At 55.2% G+C, this 18744-nt stretch overlaps 1 protein-coding gene across 2 annotated transcripts in view; it reads right to left on the minus strand.

Moving 5' to 3' along the window:
* SLX9 (SLX9 ribosome biogenesis factor) overlaps positions 1-18744 on the minus strand; it is a 45009-nt gene that overhangs the window by 9696 nt on the left and 16569 nt on the right. For both annotated transcript variants that reach the window (XM_023739058.1, XM_004384794.2), the window contains exon 3: positions 6753-6821. In XM_023739058.1, the coding sequence (XP_023594826.1) occupies positions 6753-6821 (69 nt within the window). The remainder of the gene's footprint in view (positions 1-6752; positions 6822-18744) is intronic.

Raw genomic sequence — 18744 nt, forward strand, 5'->3', positions numbered from 1 at the left:
GGCAGGGCCTCGGGACCTGAGCCTGGGACTGGACTGGGGCAGGGCCTCGGGATCTCAGCCTGGGACTGGACTGGGGCAGGGCCTCAGGACTTCAGCCTGGGACTGGACTGGGGCAGGGCCTCGCGACCTCAGCCTGGGACTGGACTGGGGCAGGGCCTCGGGACTTGATTTGCATTCACAAATGTCTTTAGCCTTCAATATGGAGACTGAAGCCCACGTGCTCACCCCTGTTCTTTCCCCATACTTGCTGTCTGGGTGCAGGTCTTGGACCGGCCTCCATCCCCCAGGATAACGCCGCGAGGGCAGCATCCAAACACGGCTGGCAGGCAGCGCGGAAGAATCCAGAGGGGCCACCCCTCCCCACCTGCTGCCCAGCAACACCGTGAGCCCGCCTGTGACTGCCCCAAGCACAATGACTGTCTGCCTACAGGAAATCCTTCTTCTCCTGCGGTCGGACTGAGAGGTCTCAGTCACCGCAGGTGGGTGGAACAACTGCACTCCTGGACGGGGGTGCAGAGACGGTGACGAGGCGTGGTGTCCAGAAGGGACAGATGGGACATAGAACTGTGTGGCAGAGGCAGGACGGTAGCGCTGGAGGATCTGAGGGAAAACACCGCCCTGTAAGGGCAAAGCTGAGCACAGCCACCAGCGCTCGCCATAGCTTGGGCTCCGTGGGTCGTGTGCCGCATGCATCACGCACCCAGGTCTCCGGTATTTACCCAGAGTGCCAAGCACTGCCGTTCCAAGGCTCTGACACAAGTACTGAGCAGGCGTTTTCAAGAGACTAACTTCCAACAACAAACGACTCGTCTACCAGGGAGGGAAGCCCCACAGGTTTTACAGTCCTGCGGCCCCTTCACGGTCCCTCGGTGGGCTCTGGCCACGGCTCCCCCGTTCGCCCCTCAGGCCTGGGTCAGTCTGGGTTCTGCGTCTCTCCAGGCAGCCCCTTGAGGGCGCAGGGTGGGACTGACCCGCCATCCTGGCGTTGGTACGGGTGGCACACAGCACTAAGCAGGCACCAACGTGAGGGTGTACTGTCACAGCGGGCCCCCAGTGCACTAGGCCAAAACTAAAGGCCGAGGGAGCGCCTGCCCAGTAAAGACAAAGATGAGACGTAAACTAAAAGTAATGGTGCAAGAGCTGGGGGGCGGAGGGAGCTCCCTTCTGTAAACTGTGGTTTACAAGCAGCAAGTTCCAGAGCAAGAGCGACGGGGAGGAGCTACAGGGCGGTGGGACCCGCTGCAACACTGGCCTGGCCTGGGCCCTGCTGCTGCCCTGCTCCCCCAGGGGCCCAGAAGCGGGCTGTGACCGACTCCTAGCTTAAACTAGCTGGCCGGAGACTCCTGAACACGTTCCACAGTCACAGTGGGCCTCCACACACGACACCCTGGCTACGTGGGGCCTCGCATTAGGGGCACGTGAACATCAGTGGGTGGACACCTGGTTCACGTATGGCGCTGGGCGGCCACAGCCCCTGAGGGCCCATCCATGCTTGATGGCAGAGTGGAGAAGATAGGAAGCCCGGGAGCTTCCCTGTCACCCCCTCCCACATTTGCTAGTCTTCTATAAAACCGAGGGAAAGCCCCTCATAAACAGGGCCTGGAGTAGGGAGACTGGGTGGGCACCTTGTTTCAGCACCATCGTGGCCTGAGAACCAACCAGGTTCCGGGTGGGGGCTGGCAGGGTGTCCAATCTCCTCACTTCTACCAACGCTTCACCAAAATATAGGCCACTGCAGTAAGACCGGAAAAAGACACAGAAGGGTAAAATGTGGACAGGAAGAAGCCAAGCTGTCTCTAAAGTGGCATGATTACTTATGCAGAAAATCCTAAGGGATCTGCGAATTAACTAGAACTAACGTGATGACAGCAGGGTCACTGGACACAAGATTACATATTAACATAAAGACCAACTGGAACTTTACATTGACACAAAAACTACCCAACGCTGCTGACGGAAAACCTAAATAAGTGGAGATGTTCCATCGTCATGGATTTGAACATTCAATGTCAACGCCCCCACAACTGATCTATACAGACCAATGGAATCCCAATCATAATCTCACTAGGTGTGGGTTTTTTGTTTTTGTTTTTGTTTTTTAAGAAATTGACAAGCTAATGGTAAAATTTATATGGTGAGGTCAAGGGCCTAGAATATTGAAAGCAATCTTAAAATAGAACTAAGATGGAAGATTTACATTATTTAACTTTAAGACTTACTCTAAAGCTACAATAACCGAGATACAAGGTATGCTGAACTCATCGACCGAACCAAAGAGAGCCCAGAAGCAGACCCAGACTTGTGAGGCCATCTGATTTTTGACAAAGGCACAAAAACAATCCAATCAAGAAGGAAAAGTTTTTGTAACAGATGGTGCTAGAACAACTGAATATCTGTATTGAAAACAATGAACCTGAGCCAACACCTCATGCTGCTGTAGTTGCTGCTGAGCTGACTCCGACTCTCGGTGACCGCAGGTGTTACAGAGCAGAACCACTCCACGGGGTTGTCTTGGCCGTCATCTTCATGGGAACAGACTGCCAGGCCTCTTCTTCTGCGGTACCAGCGGGTCAGCAGTCAACACTGTCTGCACACTCAGGGACCTCACATCACACCAAAAAACCAAAACCTACTGTCGTCGAGCTAAAACTATAAAATTTTTACAAGAAAACATAGAATTCCTGACTTGGAATTAGATAAAATTTTCTGTGGTGCAACAGTTTCTTTATACGGCCTTTGGGGGCCTGGGTTTGTAATTCTCCCAAAATGACTGGTTGGGCCGCGATCTTCCAGGTGATCCGTTTACTATCCATATAGGCAAGTGATTGGTCAGTTTATTATCTGCCTAAGAGGGCTGCAAATCCACCCAATAGGATCATCCGTTTATGGTCCACCTAAAGGATTGGTAGGTTTACAAAAGTCACCCCCTGAAATTGACAAGGAGTGTCCCTATATAAGTGGCCAGTCTCACAGAGGTTTTGGGGGACTTACTGATCAACAAGAGCCAGGAGAAGAACATATCCTTTAGACCTGGGGTCCCTGCACTGAGAACCTCCTACACCCAAACACAAGAGCTGTAATATGGGTCGAGGGCTGTAACACTGAAGATAAGAGGGACAGCTGTGGTGGGCAAGTCAGCCCACAGAGCAAACGGTGACAGAGGCAGCGGCTGTAACAGTACCAGAAGAAGTGGCGTCAATGAGCAGACCCGGATGGTGACAGCACAGTGTAAGGACCAAACCGCAGCTGAAAGCTGAGAAAAGTGATCAACAGCCGAGGCTGCCAAGTGAGGTCATTGAGTTTCCTGTCCGAAATGTTCCTGAGGGGTGAGAATGAACACTGGTTTTCAGGAAGGGTAAGAGGCCTCCTTCTGACATTGAGGCCCCATGCTGGGGCCCCTCCTGAACCTTGCTCTTTGTTTCGGTTTGTACCCTTCTCCGTTGTTAAAGCTGTTACTGCAGTATGTTGTCTCCGTGAGTGCTCCGTGACCCTTCCAATGAGTTAGCAGACCCAATAGAGAAACAGTGCCGTAGGAGGGAACGACTGGTGTCAGAAATGGTGAAGCTGGAGAGCAGGAGTATATTTTACCTCCGCCTCATAGGAACCAGCTTGGTGCTGATTCTTAGAGAGTTATTACTACATTTTCTTAAACAGGATACACACACAAACTGTATAGGAAAAAAAGGACTTCTCAAAATTGAGTTTCTGCTCATCAAAACATATCACTAAGAAAATAAATAGACAAGTCATCCATAGTCTGGGAAAAATATTTGAAAATCATACCCGACAAAGAACTGGTATCTGGGTTATATAAAGAATTTCGACGGCTCAGTAAGAAAAGATTGTTTGATGGGAAAACATGAGTAGCCAAAATTGACTCAAGTAGTAAAAAAAAAAAAAAAGGGCCAATCACTATGGAAGAAAATTTTAAAGTCATCAAAGAATTATAACCTAATGAAAAAATGGGCAAAAGACTTCAACAGACATTTCACTAAAGATGACATACAAACGGGCAAAAAGCAAATGACGTGCTCTTTCGTTTCATGGCCATTTAAGTAAAACCACAATGAGCCACCACTTCACAGCCACCAGAACGGCCAAGCTTAAAGAGGTAGACACCACCAAACGCTGGCGAAGATGTGGCACTACAAGGACCCTCACCCAGTGCTGGCGGGAGTGTGGGTATCTGACCACTTTAGAAAAGCGTCTGGAAGCTGCTGATAAAACTAAACATACACCTACCCTCTGACCCAACATTCCATTCCCAAGTACTTAGCCATGAGAAATGAAAACACATGTCCACGAAAAGACATGTGAAGAATGTTCATAGCAGCCCCCTCCACAGTCGCTAAAGCTGGGAACTGCCCAGGTGTCCATCAACAGAAAAATGGCACGCAAGCAGCGTATTCACACAGTGAAATACTTCTCAGCAATACGAAGGCAGGAATGGCTGCTGCATGCAGCATGGAGGAACGTCAAACACACAACGCTGAGCGTAAGAAGCCAGACATTAAAAAAAAACGACCTGCAGGATTCCATTCACGTGAAGTCTAGAGCAAACAACTGTGGACGAGCCAGTCAGAGCACTGGGACTTCTGGGACGGTGGAGCAGGAGCTGACTGGGAAGGGGCACAGGGGGCTTCTGGGAGACAGCGATGGTCTGCATCCTAAAAGGGGTTTTGATGACAGAGGTGCCCGTATTTGTCAGAAATCACTGAAAGGCCCACTTGAGATTTGCATTTCATTATATGTAAGTTTTACCTAAAAAAAAAAAAAAAAAAGAACCATAGACAAATGCTCAACTCCAGCAGGATCATTTGGGAGACAGTGTACTGATGCCTGCAACTCACTTTGGAAGGCAAAAAAAAAGGGATACGGGTGATGGGTAGATTCTGAGGAATGGACAGATGAACAGATACATGATAAAATAAGTAAGGTGCTAATTGCAGAATCTAGGTGGGGAGTACAGGAGCATTCGCTGTAGAACTATTTCAACTTTTTTGCAGGAAATTTTTCATAATACAATGCTAGGTAAAATGGACTTGGAAGATGCAGCTAAAGCTGTATCTACAGGCCAGTTAACAGCCTTTAAGGTTTTCCCATGGAAATAAGGAGATGTGAAAATAAATGAGGTAAGTAACTCAAAAGATCCAAAGAGAGCAAGAACTGGGAATTAGTAAAATAGAAACCAATAATTTAGAAAAACAGAGAATTGACAAAGATAAGAAGTCTTGGAATTCTTATGCAGATCATATTTTAACTATGTGATAACATAAAGAAGAAAATATTCCAAATGAATTTTACAAAGTCGGCAAGGCCATACAAAAAACATCACAGTAAGAAAAAAAAAAATATAAAAACATTACAAGAATATCTTTTAGAAAACATTAGCAAGTATTCAGCATGATATTAAAAATAAAAATAATCTAACATGTTCAGTAAAGTCTATTACAGAATAAAAGTAAGAAATCTATTCAGGCAACTGCTCATGTCAACAGGCACATGAGAAATAAAACGAAGAAAAAACAGCTATCATTCAAAAGGTGCCCAAAAATGCTGAAAAATTTAGTACGTCACCATTCTTGATAAAAATGTAGCGAACTGAGAAAAGATGCCTATTCCTTACTAATATCAAAAACATGTAAACCTGAACTAACTCGTGGCGCGACACTGAACGGTAAAGCACAACAGGCTTTTCCACGGACACGTGAAGCAGCGAGCAGATGCCCACCAGGCAGGAGCGTCAGTTCGGTTCAGGAAGAGGGAGCAAACCCAGTTTGTTTGGTGTAACCTCACCGACAACCCTGGTAAGTGCCTGTGTACCAGCGGCTCTCTAACTTTTTGGTCACAAGACACTTTACACTCCTACAAATTACTGAGGATCCCAAAGAGCTTTTGTTTTTGTGGATTATACCAATTGATTGTTACCATATTCAAAAGTAAAACGGGAAAATTTAAAATATTAGTTCATTTTAAAATAACAACGATAAACCCATTTCACACTAACATAAGTAGCCCATTACTTATGAAAAATAATTATATTTTCCAAAAAAATTAGCAGTGAGAAAAGTAGCGTTCAATCTGCTGTGAGCTGTTTTGCAGGAAGTGTATGAGGGAAAACCAACCTCACACAGATACATACTTGGACAAGAAAGGACCCACGTGTGCCCTGAAAGGGTCTCAGGGACCCCAAGAGTCCTCAGAGCACGCTCCGAGAACCGCCCGAGCACGCTCCGAGAACCTCCAGTGCATACGTACATGTGCTGTATTTTTAGATGCGTGGAAGCAGTCTGGAAGGACACACACCTAACCTAAAACTGATTTCACCTGTTATTTTAGAGACTTCTGTGCCACGAAATATTCAAAACAAGCACACATTACTTTTGGAATTAAAAATTCATCATGGGAACCAAAGAACAGAACAGCTTTTATAAATAAGAGCTGAGTCTAGCAGCTTCTTGGGACTATTTTCTTAGGGAAGATGAAGTCCGCACTCTGCAGATTTCAGTGCCACCCACTCCCAGGACCCGTCTGTTTGTCACATTGAAGACCTCATCAGGGGGCTGCTGAGGCCTCCCACAGACGGCCCTCAGCCACCACTGACATGCCCCCACCCCAGCATCTGCTCCCCCAGGGCCCCTGACCAGAGCGTGGGTGGGATGGGCAAAGGATGAGGAGCCACCGGCATGCCACTCCTGGGCTGTGGACGAGGCCATAATGTCACCATCACCCAAGACAATGTCATGACTTACTCTGTAGCCACCTCTCATGTCTCAGCTTCAGCTTTTCCTTCTTGGGCAAAAGACTCTTTGTCTCTGCACCTGAGGAGAGAGAGGATGTGGAGGTAAGCGAGGCGTTCCCAGAGCAGGAGCCAAGGCCCCTCCCCACCCAGGGAGCCTGGGAACAGGCAGGCAGTGGGTGCCACTCAGCGTCATGTAGGCCACGTACCAGAGTGCTCCCTGAGGTAACGGCCCCAGTCACCTACCACTGGCCAGCCCCAGAACTCCCAAGGTATGTGTTTATCAACAGGGAGGCCCCAGATCAAGCCCTCTCTACCCCGTGCACCCAGCCCCACAGGGGCCTGAGCACAGGTTGCTGTGTCACTAATGAGGCAAAGAGAAGGTCAGACCGCTCAGGAGGAGGCCACCTGGACCATGGAGAACAGAAGCATGCCAGGCCTCCACAGCGCAGTCTCCCAGGGCCCACTCTGCATCTGTGCGTCCTCTAAGCCACAGGCTGGGAGCCAGGCTGGGAGCCAGGCCCATGTGCCTAGCCCCATGTCTGGTCCCAGCGATTCCTCAATGGCGCACGCTGGGAGCGCCTGTGAAACACAGCAATGCCTGCTGAGGGCTGGGAGGGACCGGACCCCTGAGAAGTGGAGCCCTAGAGACTCTGTCAAGGTCTTTGGGGGACACCTTCAAATACCAGGACACCTCCGTCCTGTCCTGTGCCTGCCGGCCCAGCTGGCCACAGGGGACACCAAGAGCATACTTCACTCAGCACCCAAGACCCCACAGAACCCCTACAGTGGTCCAGGCTGGCCACCCACCGCCTGACACTTCCCTCCATGTCTCCTGACCTCCAGGACCCTCTTCCTCCCACTGACAAGTGGGTGCTGGGGGACAGCGAGGAAGCATCTGGAACTGAACACAACACTCGGGCTCTGCCCCCTCACCCACAGCTACGCCTGGCTCACCCTGCCCACCACGAGAGCGGTCTCCCTGGGGCCATGGGCCGCACCTTTCACCACCGCTCTGCCCTGAGCCAGGCGGGTCCTCTGGGCTGGAAGCAGCCTTCTGAAGCCCATGGTGGCAGTTTGGAGGGAACATCTGTGTTCCTAGCAGGGGGCAGGACTAGAATTGGACACGAGAGCGTAAGGGGGGAAAGGGTTTCTGTATCCTGACGCCCGGCTCCAGCAAGGCTGTGACGGGCAAGGGCCCCTTCTAGAAGCAACAGCAGTTCGTTCCTTGAAAGCATAAGATCACAAACACGTCACACGGGGAAAAAGCCCCGCCCTGGTTTCCAGGGGAGGGCGAGGTCACGTGGGGGTGCCATAGTCATAATTCACGCCCCCCCCGCCCCACGCTTGACCCCCACAACGGCATGTCAACCCAGAGCGCTGTACACGGCCCCCCCCGCCCCACATGGCAGGCCTGTTGGCCATGCTGCCTGCCCCCGAGAGCACGTTATGGGGCCCACAGGCCTGTTCACCGAAGAGTTAGGGAAGGAGAGGGTAGGTCTGGTAAATTCAACACTAGTCAACCTACCTGTAGGAGAACTTACTAGGTTTCAGTCAGGAACCCTATGAAATCAGTCCCATTCTACAGATGAGCAAACTGAGGCTCAGCAGGGCAGTTACCTGCCCAAAGTCATGAGACTTTCTGTGGGCAGGACAGGAATGCAGTCGACAGTGGGGCCCCTGCAGCCCCCTGTGGCTGGGCTAGCAGGCTACTCTATCTCTCACGAGCAATCCCAGGGGCCACGCAGTGGGAGGTTGTTGGGGACACCAGGTCTGGAGCTTTAGTCACCAAAACAAACCGTGAACCCATGTGCTAAGAGGATATGCACACCCCATGTTGCAGGAGTGGGCATCCACCCAGGCCACCCACGGAGCTCCACACGTTCGCTGGTGCCCCCATGCTGTCACCTCCGTCAGCACAGGGCCAAGGGCCTGCGGGACAAGACAGGGCCACCGTGCCCCCAACAAGCAGGCTCCAGAGCAGAGGGACGGTCGGTGCCCAGGGCATGCTCACGCTAAGCAGGAACATCAGCGTGCAGCAGCGCAGGGACGTCACCACCGTTTGCCCACAGTGACCAGGAGGTGGGCAAAACCTGGACAAAGACAGGTCAGCCTGTGTTGGCAGAAACCGCCGTCTGGACACACACGATGCCTGGCCCCGGGGGGACTCAGCAGGGCCGGCGGGTATTGTCGGCCTCCTCAGTCGCTCTGACCCCTTCCCCTGGCCCTGCCTTCCCCGAGGATAAGCGGACAGGCCGGGCCGGCCAGGGGGCAGCTGCCCCCAGGTGATGCAGCACTGTCCCCTCACGAGCCCAGTGCAGCAGAGACGGGTCAGCAGGGGATGGGTGACGAAGTAACCTTCGTCTATAATTCTAATTTATGACATACATCTGCGGAGATTATCCTCGCCTCTCTGGAATGTCCACAGCCGTGGGAGAACTGGCCAGCTTACAAGCTGAGAAGGGCAGTGTGGCTGAGCCTGCTCGAGGAGGGGCAGTCAGCCCCACGGTCAGCTCCACCACTTGCCCAGGACAGGTCAACATCAGGGCCGTAGAGAAGGGGCCGCAGGCTCCAGGAACAGACAGCCTGGCCGTGGAGGTTGCTGGGCGCCAGGGGACGTGAGGGACATGGGAGGGCTAGTCCCAGTGGCTCTGGCGCCGCCCCTGGCCTGTCTGCTCTGAGAACAGAGGTTCAGGGCCAGGCGTCTCCTGCGCCATCAGCCGATGTTCCCGAGACAGCACAGCTGAAGCACAGGACACGTTTTACAAGAGATGTGCTTCTCCTCGTCTATTTTCCCTCCACGCCGACTTTCCTGGCTAATGGCACAAATCTATGCTGTCTAAAGCAAACAGCAGGAACAAGTTCTGTCAAGAGAAAGACACTAATCCTATTAAGCCATTCCAGACCTTTCACTTCAGGAATCCGTGTGAAACCTCCCGACCTAGACTCCAAGGGAGCTTCATCCCCCCGGAGCCACGGTTCCTGCACACGGTGTCTGTGCCGGCACTTGCAGGGAGCTGAGCTGGTGCACCTACAAGCAACCCACCTGCTTGCCACTCACCCCCAACTCTGCAGAGTACCCCCGGCTCTGCATGTAGCTGGCCGAGTGCGGGGAACAGAAGGGGCTACACTGCTCAGCTGGTCTAGAGGACAGACCTGGCCACGGCACCCCACTACACCTCCCCCGCACTGCTTGCCCACTGCACCCTCCAGTGCACTGCCTACCCAACCACCCCAATACATCCTCCAGCACACCACTTGCCCAAGGCACCCCTCAACACACCCCAGTGCACCTCCTGCCCAATGCACACAATCAGACGCGGGAGGTGGGGGTGGGAGAAGGGAGGCATCTGCAGGGTGGGTGCCCACATGCGGGAGCCTCTGAAGAAGCCCAGTAATTGGCACCTGTCCCCTCAGGTTCTAAACTAGTGGAGATCCAGGTAACAAGCAGAGCCAGTCTGGAGAACAGGCTCACATCTGGGGTGGAAGGCACCCCAGTGCTGGACCCTGAGCCCAGACAGACTCACCCCTACGTCAGTCCAGGCAGCCTCGGGTCGGGGGCTGACCCCCAGCGAGGGCAAGGATGGTGGCTGATCCAGGGAGGGGAGGAGGATGCAGAGCGGTCCCCGCAGGGGGCTGACCCCAGGTCAGTGCTCCTCATGGAAGGAGGGGGAAAGACAGGCCCACTGGTCTCCAGAGACAAGGCCCAGAGGCCCAGGGGCAGCAGCACCCTATGTGTGGCCAGGTTCCAGATTGTCCCTCTCTGTTGTTCTATAAGAACAGTAACGCACAGCAGGTCACCCTGGAGGCCATCCAGTCCAGCCCCCAGAGAGGAAAGGGAGGAAGGAGTAAGCAGGTGGAGACTGGTGGCAGGTCCTCCTGACCCAGGCTGGCCGCGTCATCACACCAGGCTGCCCCCTGTGCTGTCCCCACACAGACCTGTGCCCTGGCTATGGCCTCGGCCGCCCTTCATGCTCTAGAGCGCTGGCTGGCCCAGGATGTCCCCTGCCAGGAGCGGGGGACAGAACCCATAGTAGCTACATCCCTGATGCCACCAGGCAGCAGCAAGGACACAGGCTTTGGAGCTCTGATTCTCACCTGCCTGGGCCTCAGCTTTTTCATCTGCTAAAAGGGTCTGACACAAAGGTGGCGTAAAGGTGGCGTCAGGGCTAACTAAGCCTCTGCCCTTCATTCTCCTAACGGAAACCCCACGTAACAGAACTGAGGAGAAAAGCAGTAACGGCCGCCGTCTCTCACTGCAGCATCCATCCCTGTTCCTGCATCTGCAGCGGCGTATCTCGTCCCCAAGGCCACCACTCACTCGCCAGACAATCGGAGGAATGAACGCGGTTTCAGAGGCGCTGGCTGTGGGAGGATGCAGTTAATGGACTAGCATGTGACTTATGTCCTAATGGAATCAGAGGGGAAAAATCAGTATGTAATTGGCTGTTCTGTAAAAAGCATCAGGAAGCTGAACTTTCCCCGTCATTATGAAAGCTCTGCGTACTGTCTCAGCACAGCTAACGAGAGGTAACTGAGGTCACATCACCGCTTAACATACACTCACAAAACCCAGGTGACAAGACCAGGGCAGTCTCACCACGCTGTCATTCTCGTCATGGCGTTCTCGTCCGTGTAAGCATAATTTAAAATGCAGGCTGGCCGTTTGGGGAAGAGACAAGCTGCAATCCTCCACTTCATGCTAAATACCAAAATAAGGTCCGGACGGATTAAACACATACATGAACAATGAAACCATGAGAAAACAGAAGAATTACAAAACGAAGCAGAACACTAAGAAAACATACACTTGAAAACCTCCTGCAAGGAAAACAATTACATAAACAAACTCAAAAGCAACTACCAATAAGGGGAAACATCTGCAGCCACAGAATAGAAAGTATGGGCTTCCTTCCTATGTCAAGAGTTTTTTCAAACCAATAAGAAAAAGACAACCTAATAAAAGACCAGGAACGGGGTGCAGACGAGTAGTGTACAGAGAAACGAGGACCAAGCCACAGAGAAGTATACGCATCACAAACCAGACACCACGCTGCTGTCTGCGCCAGCGGGAGACTCTCTGGGTGGCCACGTAGCCAGGTGCCCCCACGGACTGTTAGCAGCATTCCGGCAGGAAGTCTTCAGAAGCAACCCGGCACCGTGCCTCTTGACACGTTAAATGTTGTACGTCCGACTCAGCACCCCACTGCTATGCCTCATCTCCATGTGCATTTACACACACTCAGAGACATGTGCACGAGGGCCGTCCCTGCCACACAAAACAAACAGCTTAGAAAAGGGACGGGTCACTGGGCTGATGGGAGACGCTCTGCAAGGACAGGTGGGGTAGAGAGGCGAGGCCCCCACTGTACAGAGGCCTAGGGGGCAGGACAGCGAGCTCTAGACGGGGCTGTCTGTGGCTGCTCTCCCAACTGAGCAATGAGAAGCAGGGGTCCATGAACCCTGACAAGACGGCGCAGCTTTGCCTATGGGCTGTCGTGGGCAAGCGCCGCTGGTGCGCATTCTAGGACGGGTGTGGCCCAGCACCAAGGTAGGAGAGAAGCAGCTGGATACAGGCAGAACCAGGCTGCACGTGGCCAGCCTGGCCGGGAAAGACCCTCACTTGGAAGGCGCTCAATGCCGACACCTCGACTTTGCCGAGGGGGAAACCCCCAGATGAGGCCTGCTCATGGGGGGTGGGGTTACAGGGGGCACTTGGTTAGGCCCAAGACCACGTCCCTGGCGCTGAGCAGACCAGGCCAGCCGTCACGCAGTCGTGGGCTGCAGAGCCGCACCCGGGCCCCGATCCGTCCACCGTCTGTCTCAGTCCTGAGCACCACAGCGAGCCACGAGAAAACAAGGGGGGTGGAGAGACAGGCCCTTGGGGCTCTTGTCCTGTGGGGAGCAGGGAATGTGTGAACTAGCGCACAGCATTTCTCTACAATGCCAGAGAAGTGGGGGGGGGGGAGCCTGGGGGTGTGCCAGAAAATTCTTTATAAAACAAACTAAATAAAAGCATGCAGGTTTTCAGCAGGAGTGGGGGCTCGACCCTGGGCCAGCACACGCTCAGGTGCAATAGATGGGCACAGGGCCCCCTCAAGAGAGCACCTCAGAGCCAGCCCACTGTGCACACGAGGCCAGCAGTGACCGACTCTGAACTGAGGGACCGAGGCACGAGAGGCCAGCAGTGACCAACTGAACTCAGAGAATGAGGTGTTGCACACCCGGGGAAGGGGGGCAGCGGGCCTGCCTGGATCCCCTCAGAGGGCTGAGGGTCCGTCCGAGCCCCCACACTGCCAGCATCTGTTGAGTAGGCAGTGAACAGCCAGTGAGGTGCAGGGCGTGATGTCCTGACTCTCGATGCTGTCCCCGCCTGCCCTGCAGCAGGCTGTCTGGCTTCAAAGGCAGCTACTCGGCAGGGTCAGGGAACTATTCTATGTCAGTTAAAAAAGTAATAATACAGTGACAAGAACAGACATGTGAAAAAGCACCTGTACGTACGTGAGCACACACAAATACACAGGCAGTGGCCGGCTGGCCGTGGAGGGTGTGGGGGGCGGGGATTTTTTCCCTTTGATTTTCTGGTTTCTAGGTTTCTTCACTGGTTATGTTATACCTTTGTGGTTAACAAAACTAAACGCGTTGCTGTCGAGTCAGCTGCGACCCCTAAGCACCCTACAGGACAGAGCAGAGCTGCCCCGCAGGGTTTCCAAGGCCGTCATCTTTATGGAAGCGGATTGCCACATCTTCCTCCCGCAGAGCAGCTGGTGGGTTCCAACTGCCGACCTTTTGGTTAGCAGCCAAGAGCTTTGCAGTTAAGTGGAGAGAAAAACAAAAACCTCAGAGAAATAAAAACTTGAGGGTAAACTGCCCTAATCAGAGACAACATCCTGGAGGAAAATTGGTAAAATTATTTACCAAATAGGCCACAGTAACTTATTTCTAAAACACACTCACACACACTCCCCCAGTTAGGTTTCATTGTGGGCGGGGGGAGGCACACCAGTTTTGTGGATGAAAACCCTCTCTCCTACAAAGACACCCCATGGTGAGGGCTGACAAAGAGGGGCCTGGGTGAGGGCTGGCCGGGAAGGGCTAAAGGGCCAGGGCAGATCTGTCCTGGCTTCCAGCACAACAGGAGGACCCTCTGTCTCTGTCTTCAAGAAGATTCCTTCCTCCCAGCCCTCCTCCTGCCTGTCTCATCTCCTTCTCCAAACCACCTTCGTGGGTAACTGACTCCTGCAGGCTAGGAGGCTGTGGGGGCAGGGGCCTCCCCATGGTGGCCCTCAAGCCCCGGGTGGCTTCCAGGTTGTATTGTAACTGACGAGGCCAATCCAAGTGCCATCGTCCTGAGTACTCTGCAGAGACCCCACTTCATACCTGCCTGAGCGCCCCACCACGGGGCTTGGGGGGCGGCCCGGTGACTGCGACACTCACTGGTGCTCAGGGCCTGTCAGTCCTGAGACCGCATCTGCTGGACTAGGACCAGGGAGCGCCTTTCCAACACTGTCCCCGGCCTCTGCCACACCCTGCGCGCCCCCAACTTCTATCTGAGAACCTCAGCCCACACTCCTCCAGGCCTCCGGCCCCAGCTGCCAATGACGTTGAGTGCAGAGCAGACGGCCTCAGCGGGGTGCTGCGGCAGCTCCACAGACAGCAGAAACAGGCTGAGAGCCTGAAATAGCCCCAGCCACCAGCCCAAACTGCTGGGTTAGAAATAGCAGCCCACGTGCACAGACGCGCTCCCCGCCATCTCCTCCCGCGGAGGGTATCCATGGCATACAGCTCAGATGCACCCAAGGTGCAGCACCCCCCAGGGGTCTTATGACCACCGCACCTTTGTAAGGATGGTCCTGTCACACCCGACTTCAGAGCTGCAGAGAAGGGGTCTTTCAAAACGACATCTTAAACAAACAGCCCCTAATTACACCCACTGTCACCCCCAGCCTCAGGACCTCCCTCATCTACGTGGAGCTGGACGCTGGGGCTGCTCACAGGAGCGAGAGCGAGGCCGAGAGGAGGTCGTGCGCTCCAGCCTCCCCTCCCAAGTCTGCTGGAGCCTGAAGAAGGTGCTCCTCCGCCGCCCCCTGGCGAGCAGCCCTCACCTGCACCGCTCAGGGCCAGGCTCCAGGGAGAAACCCTGGTGCCACCAGCCATTGCACAGACGACCCAGCCACCCGACAAGAGAGGCTCACAGCCACGAGGCGTCCACGCCCCGGGGCCGACTTCACTGACCCGAGGCTGGTCCGTGCGTGCCTGCCCAGGGCGCTCCCTCACCCGGAGGAGGGTGGAGACTGGCACAAGCACCTGGGAAAGGTGTCTGTGGTGACCAGAGAGCCGGGCACGTGTGCCCACTGTCCTGCAGCACCGTACCCACCTCGGCCCAGAGCCCGCAGGCCCTGCACCGGGACAGCACCGAGGCTGGCTGAGGGGGGGCTGTCGCTTGCAGGGTGGGGAGCTGTGGCGGACACGGAGGCAAAGCCAAGGCCTCAAAGGCCCCAGTGGCCCCATGCCATCCCCCCAGAGTGCCCTCCCATCCTCACACTGCACAGCGCCCCACCTGCCACCAGGCAGCCTAGAGGGGACCGTGGGGGCCATGCTTGAAGCTGAGACCCTGCGAGGGTGGGCGGGGTCTGAGTTGGCCTGCGGCTCCAGGCCAGGCTCCCAGAGGCTCAGTGTGGACACCCAGCCCCCACCGGCCGCGGGCCTGCGGGGTGAGCACACGCGTGGCGGGAGCCCTCAGCAGGCACTGCCCACGCGGGGGGTGGGCCCGCAAGCCTGTCGGGCTCCTCACGCCGGCACATGGCCAGGGATCCGGAGAGCAGCTGTATTTCTGAATCGGCCCAGGGCACAGCTAGCTGCCGTTGGTGAGGACAGCAAGGACAGCCGCCCCTGCCTGGGAAGTGACACGTGCTCATCTGAGCAGACAGGCGCCCCACAGGCAAGTGACGCTGCTTTCCGCACCACCTGTGCCACTCCGGACGCAACCCCGGCACAGGCCTGCAGGGGCCACAGGTCGGTCCTCGCACAGCCAGACCCGGGGCACCAGGTCAGTCGGGTCCAGTCTGACAAACCCCAAAAACGGCAGAAGAGGGAAGAGCACAGCGGGGTGCGCGGAGACAGACAGACACCCTGAGGCTCGGGACTCTGGCCTGTACTCCCTCAACCAGGCGGGTCTGTCCACGCACGTGGCCGCATGCCTGCACGTCACACACAGCACCCCGGCGATGCTCACGTCAGAACCCCAGTGAGGGTCACGTCAGCACCCCGGGAGGCCGGGCACCTGTCTGTGCTCTGGCCACTCAGCCACACTGGCCCTTCATGCCACAGGGGCAGGGAGAGGCCAGCCCGGCCCCCACCCCGCTGGCTCTGTGTGAAGCCCCAGGGTCACCTACGTCCAGCTCAGGGCTCTCCTGGGGAGGGGGCAGCCACACACCTGACCCCTGGCCAAAAGCCAGCAGAGGCTGCGCCAGAGATGGTGGGCGGGACACAGGAGGGCGAGAAGAGGGGCACTAAGTGACAAGGACGGTGCGCGGGTGGGGGTCTGAACCACGGACAGGGCCTCGCTCCACCAGGGCCAGCTGAGAGGAGTCCCGAGGGCCCCCACAGGGACCAGGATGGCTGAAGCCATGCTCTGCACCGAACTCCACAGGGCGCACTCGGGCAGGAGGGCCCCAACCGAGGGCTCATCCCCCCTCTTCCTTCCCACCTGAAAACCAAGCCCCTCGCCCTCAGAGCTAAACCAGCTCCAGGCCCCGGTCACCCTCCTGGACACCCAGACACCCACCCGACAGCAAACCACCGACGCGGCCCACCAGGGCAGGGGCTGTCTGAGAGGACGGGAACTCGGACCCTTTCTTTCTAAGGTTTTTATGTGTAAGTAAGGGTATCTAAGTTTAAAAAACACGTCATCGAGACAGGACCCTTAGGCAGCAGTGAGTTTTTATGTTAATGGGGAGGAACAATTCAGCACAGGAGGGTGAGAACAGGTGACAACTCCCAGGATGAAGTCAATGTCGTGAGTTGTACACGTAGGAACTGTTGAACTGGGGTATGTTCTGTGCATATTCTCCACAACAACAACAAAATGAATTAAGTTAAAAACAACTTACCAAAGGACTCCATTCATTGTGACCTTCAAATCCTTCAACCGACTGTCGAGTTAAGCCTGTGAAGAAGCCTTTCTGCGCTAACTTCTCTAACGTCTTTCTGAATTTGGAAACCACCTTTTGGATGTTCAAGACTTTGGGCTGCCCACCTCAACTCCTGAACTCAACACCAGTGAGGTCTGAGCCACCCAGCACAGACCGGCGTCGCCCAAGATGGGAGCAGGCCGTGTTCACTGAGCCCCAGGGATTCTGGGAGCAAGGCTGCACAAGGGATGAGCGGCTGTGGGGGTGGGGTGGGACAAAACCAGCCCCGGAAGGGTGGGTGAGAGGGTGTGACTGATGCCTGGGGGCTGGGAAGAATGCAAGGAAGTGAAAGGGAGAAGAGAAGAAGGAAGGCGCCCCTGGGAGAAGCCATTAGGGCAGGATGCAGTCAGCCCTCAGGCTCGGGCCCACCCAGAGTATGTGAACTCTGCTGCCCCCAGCCAGCACCCGCCCACGAGGACACAGCCTGCAAAGCAAGGTCCAAACATCAGCCTCAACCCCTGGAGGAAAGGGAGAGCGGGCAGGCTCGGGGCTGGGCTCATGAGTGGGGACCGCATGGGCGAGGGCACATGCGCTTCTCCAGGAGAGGTTGCTGCAGTTGGAGGAAACGGGCAGCCTGGCTCAAGATCTGGGCGCTGGGGTGGGTGATGTCACCCCCACGTGAGGGCTGGGCTCATGCAGCAGGCTGGACGGCACATCACACACGTATAGAACAGACACAGGGCTGACACAGGCTGAGACGCTATGCCAGGGTCATCCTCCTCCACCTGGTCTCAAGGTGAGCAGGCCCCTGGGTGGGACCCCAGGCTGTGCCCAATGGAGCACAGCTGAGGTGGACCATGGCAACCTCCAACCACATGGTTCTGAGAGGATGCAGACTCGGCTCCAGCAAAGAAGCATGACCCCCGCCCATCATCTCACTGCCCTCCCTGAGAGGAGGGCAGGGGCCAGCAGCTGGTAAACAAGGGTGTGCCTGGATCTTTCCAGAACTGCAGCTAAGCCTCATAGCACCTATGAGTAGGTCTCTCCTCATTTGACAGACAAGGGGACTAAGGTTCAGAGCACCCACAGTCACATGCCTGTGGGCCACAGAATTAGACCTGAGCCCCCTCCAGAGAGCTGGACAGTGCCACTGCCTGCCCGCCCTGCTGCCCTGGGACCCCGGTCCTGCTTCCCTCGGCCTTGTAGCCAGGTCAGCCTCGTCCAGCAGGACGTGGGCCAGGCTGCTCCTAAAGTACTGGCTGAGCACTCACTACATGCCAAGCCCCATTTTAGACATTTTCTACCGGTTAGCTGATTTTAACCTCAGCACTCCAGAGGGCAGTACCATGTCGCCTTCCTCTCACAGAGCAGGCTGCCCAGGCCCCAGGCCCATACGCTTTCACAGATTAAAGGGTGTCCACTGTCCTGCCCCAGCTTCTGCAGAATAGTGAAGGATGCTCTTCCCTGAGTTTACTCCCTGGAAAGCACCCTCGGCACTCTTTCCATTGCAACCCAGCCTGGACATGACACTTTAGGTTTCAGCTGTGGTGGCCTGGGATCTCCTAAGACACGCAGACTCATGAGGAAAGAGCAGGAGCTCAGTTAACTTCTGCCAGATCAACACCAAGAATTCTGCAATCAAGAGACTCCAGTGAGAGCAAATTCCTGGACCCCTATCACAGGCTAGTTCCCACGCGGCTGGGTGCTACCACTGGGTGGGCGCTTGCCTGGGCTGCAGCAGCTGGAGGAAGCCTGACCTAGGAAGGACTTGATCGTCCATGTCCCTGAACACCGAGACGACCCGTCCTGTGATCGTCCACGTCCCTGAACACCGAGACGACCCGTCCTGTGATCGTCCACGTCCCTGAACAC

The sequence above is a fragment of the Trichechus manatus genome, unplaced genomic scaffold, assembly GCF_000243295.1.
Source record: "Trichechus manatus latirostris isolate Lorelei unplaced genomic scaffold, TriManLat1.0 scaffold00128, whole genome shotgun sequence".
In the NCBI taxonomy this organism is placed as follows: domain Eukaryota; kingdom Metazoa; phylum Chordata; class Mammalia; order Sirenia; family Trichechidae; genus Trichechus; species Trichechus manatus.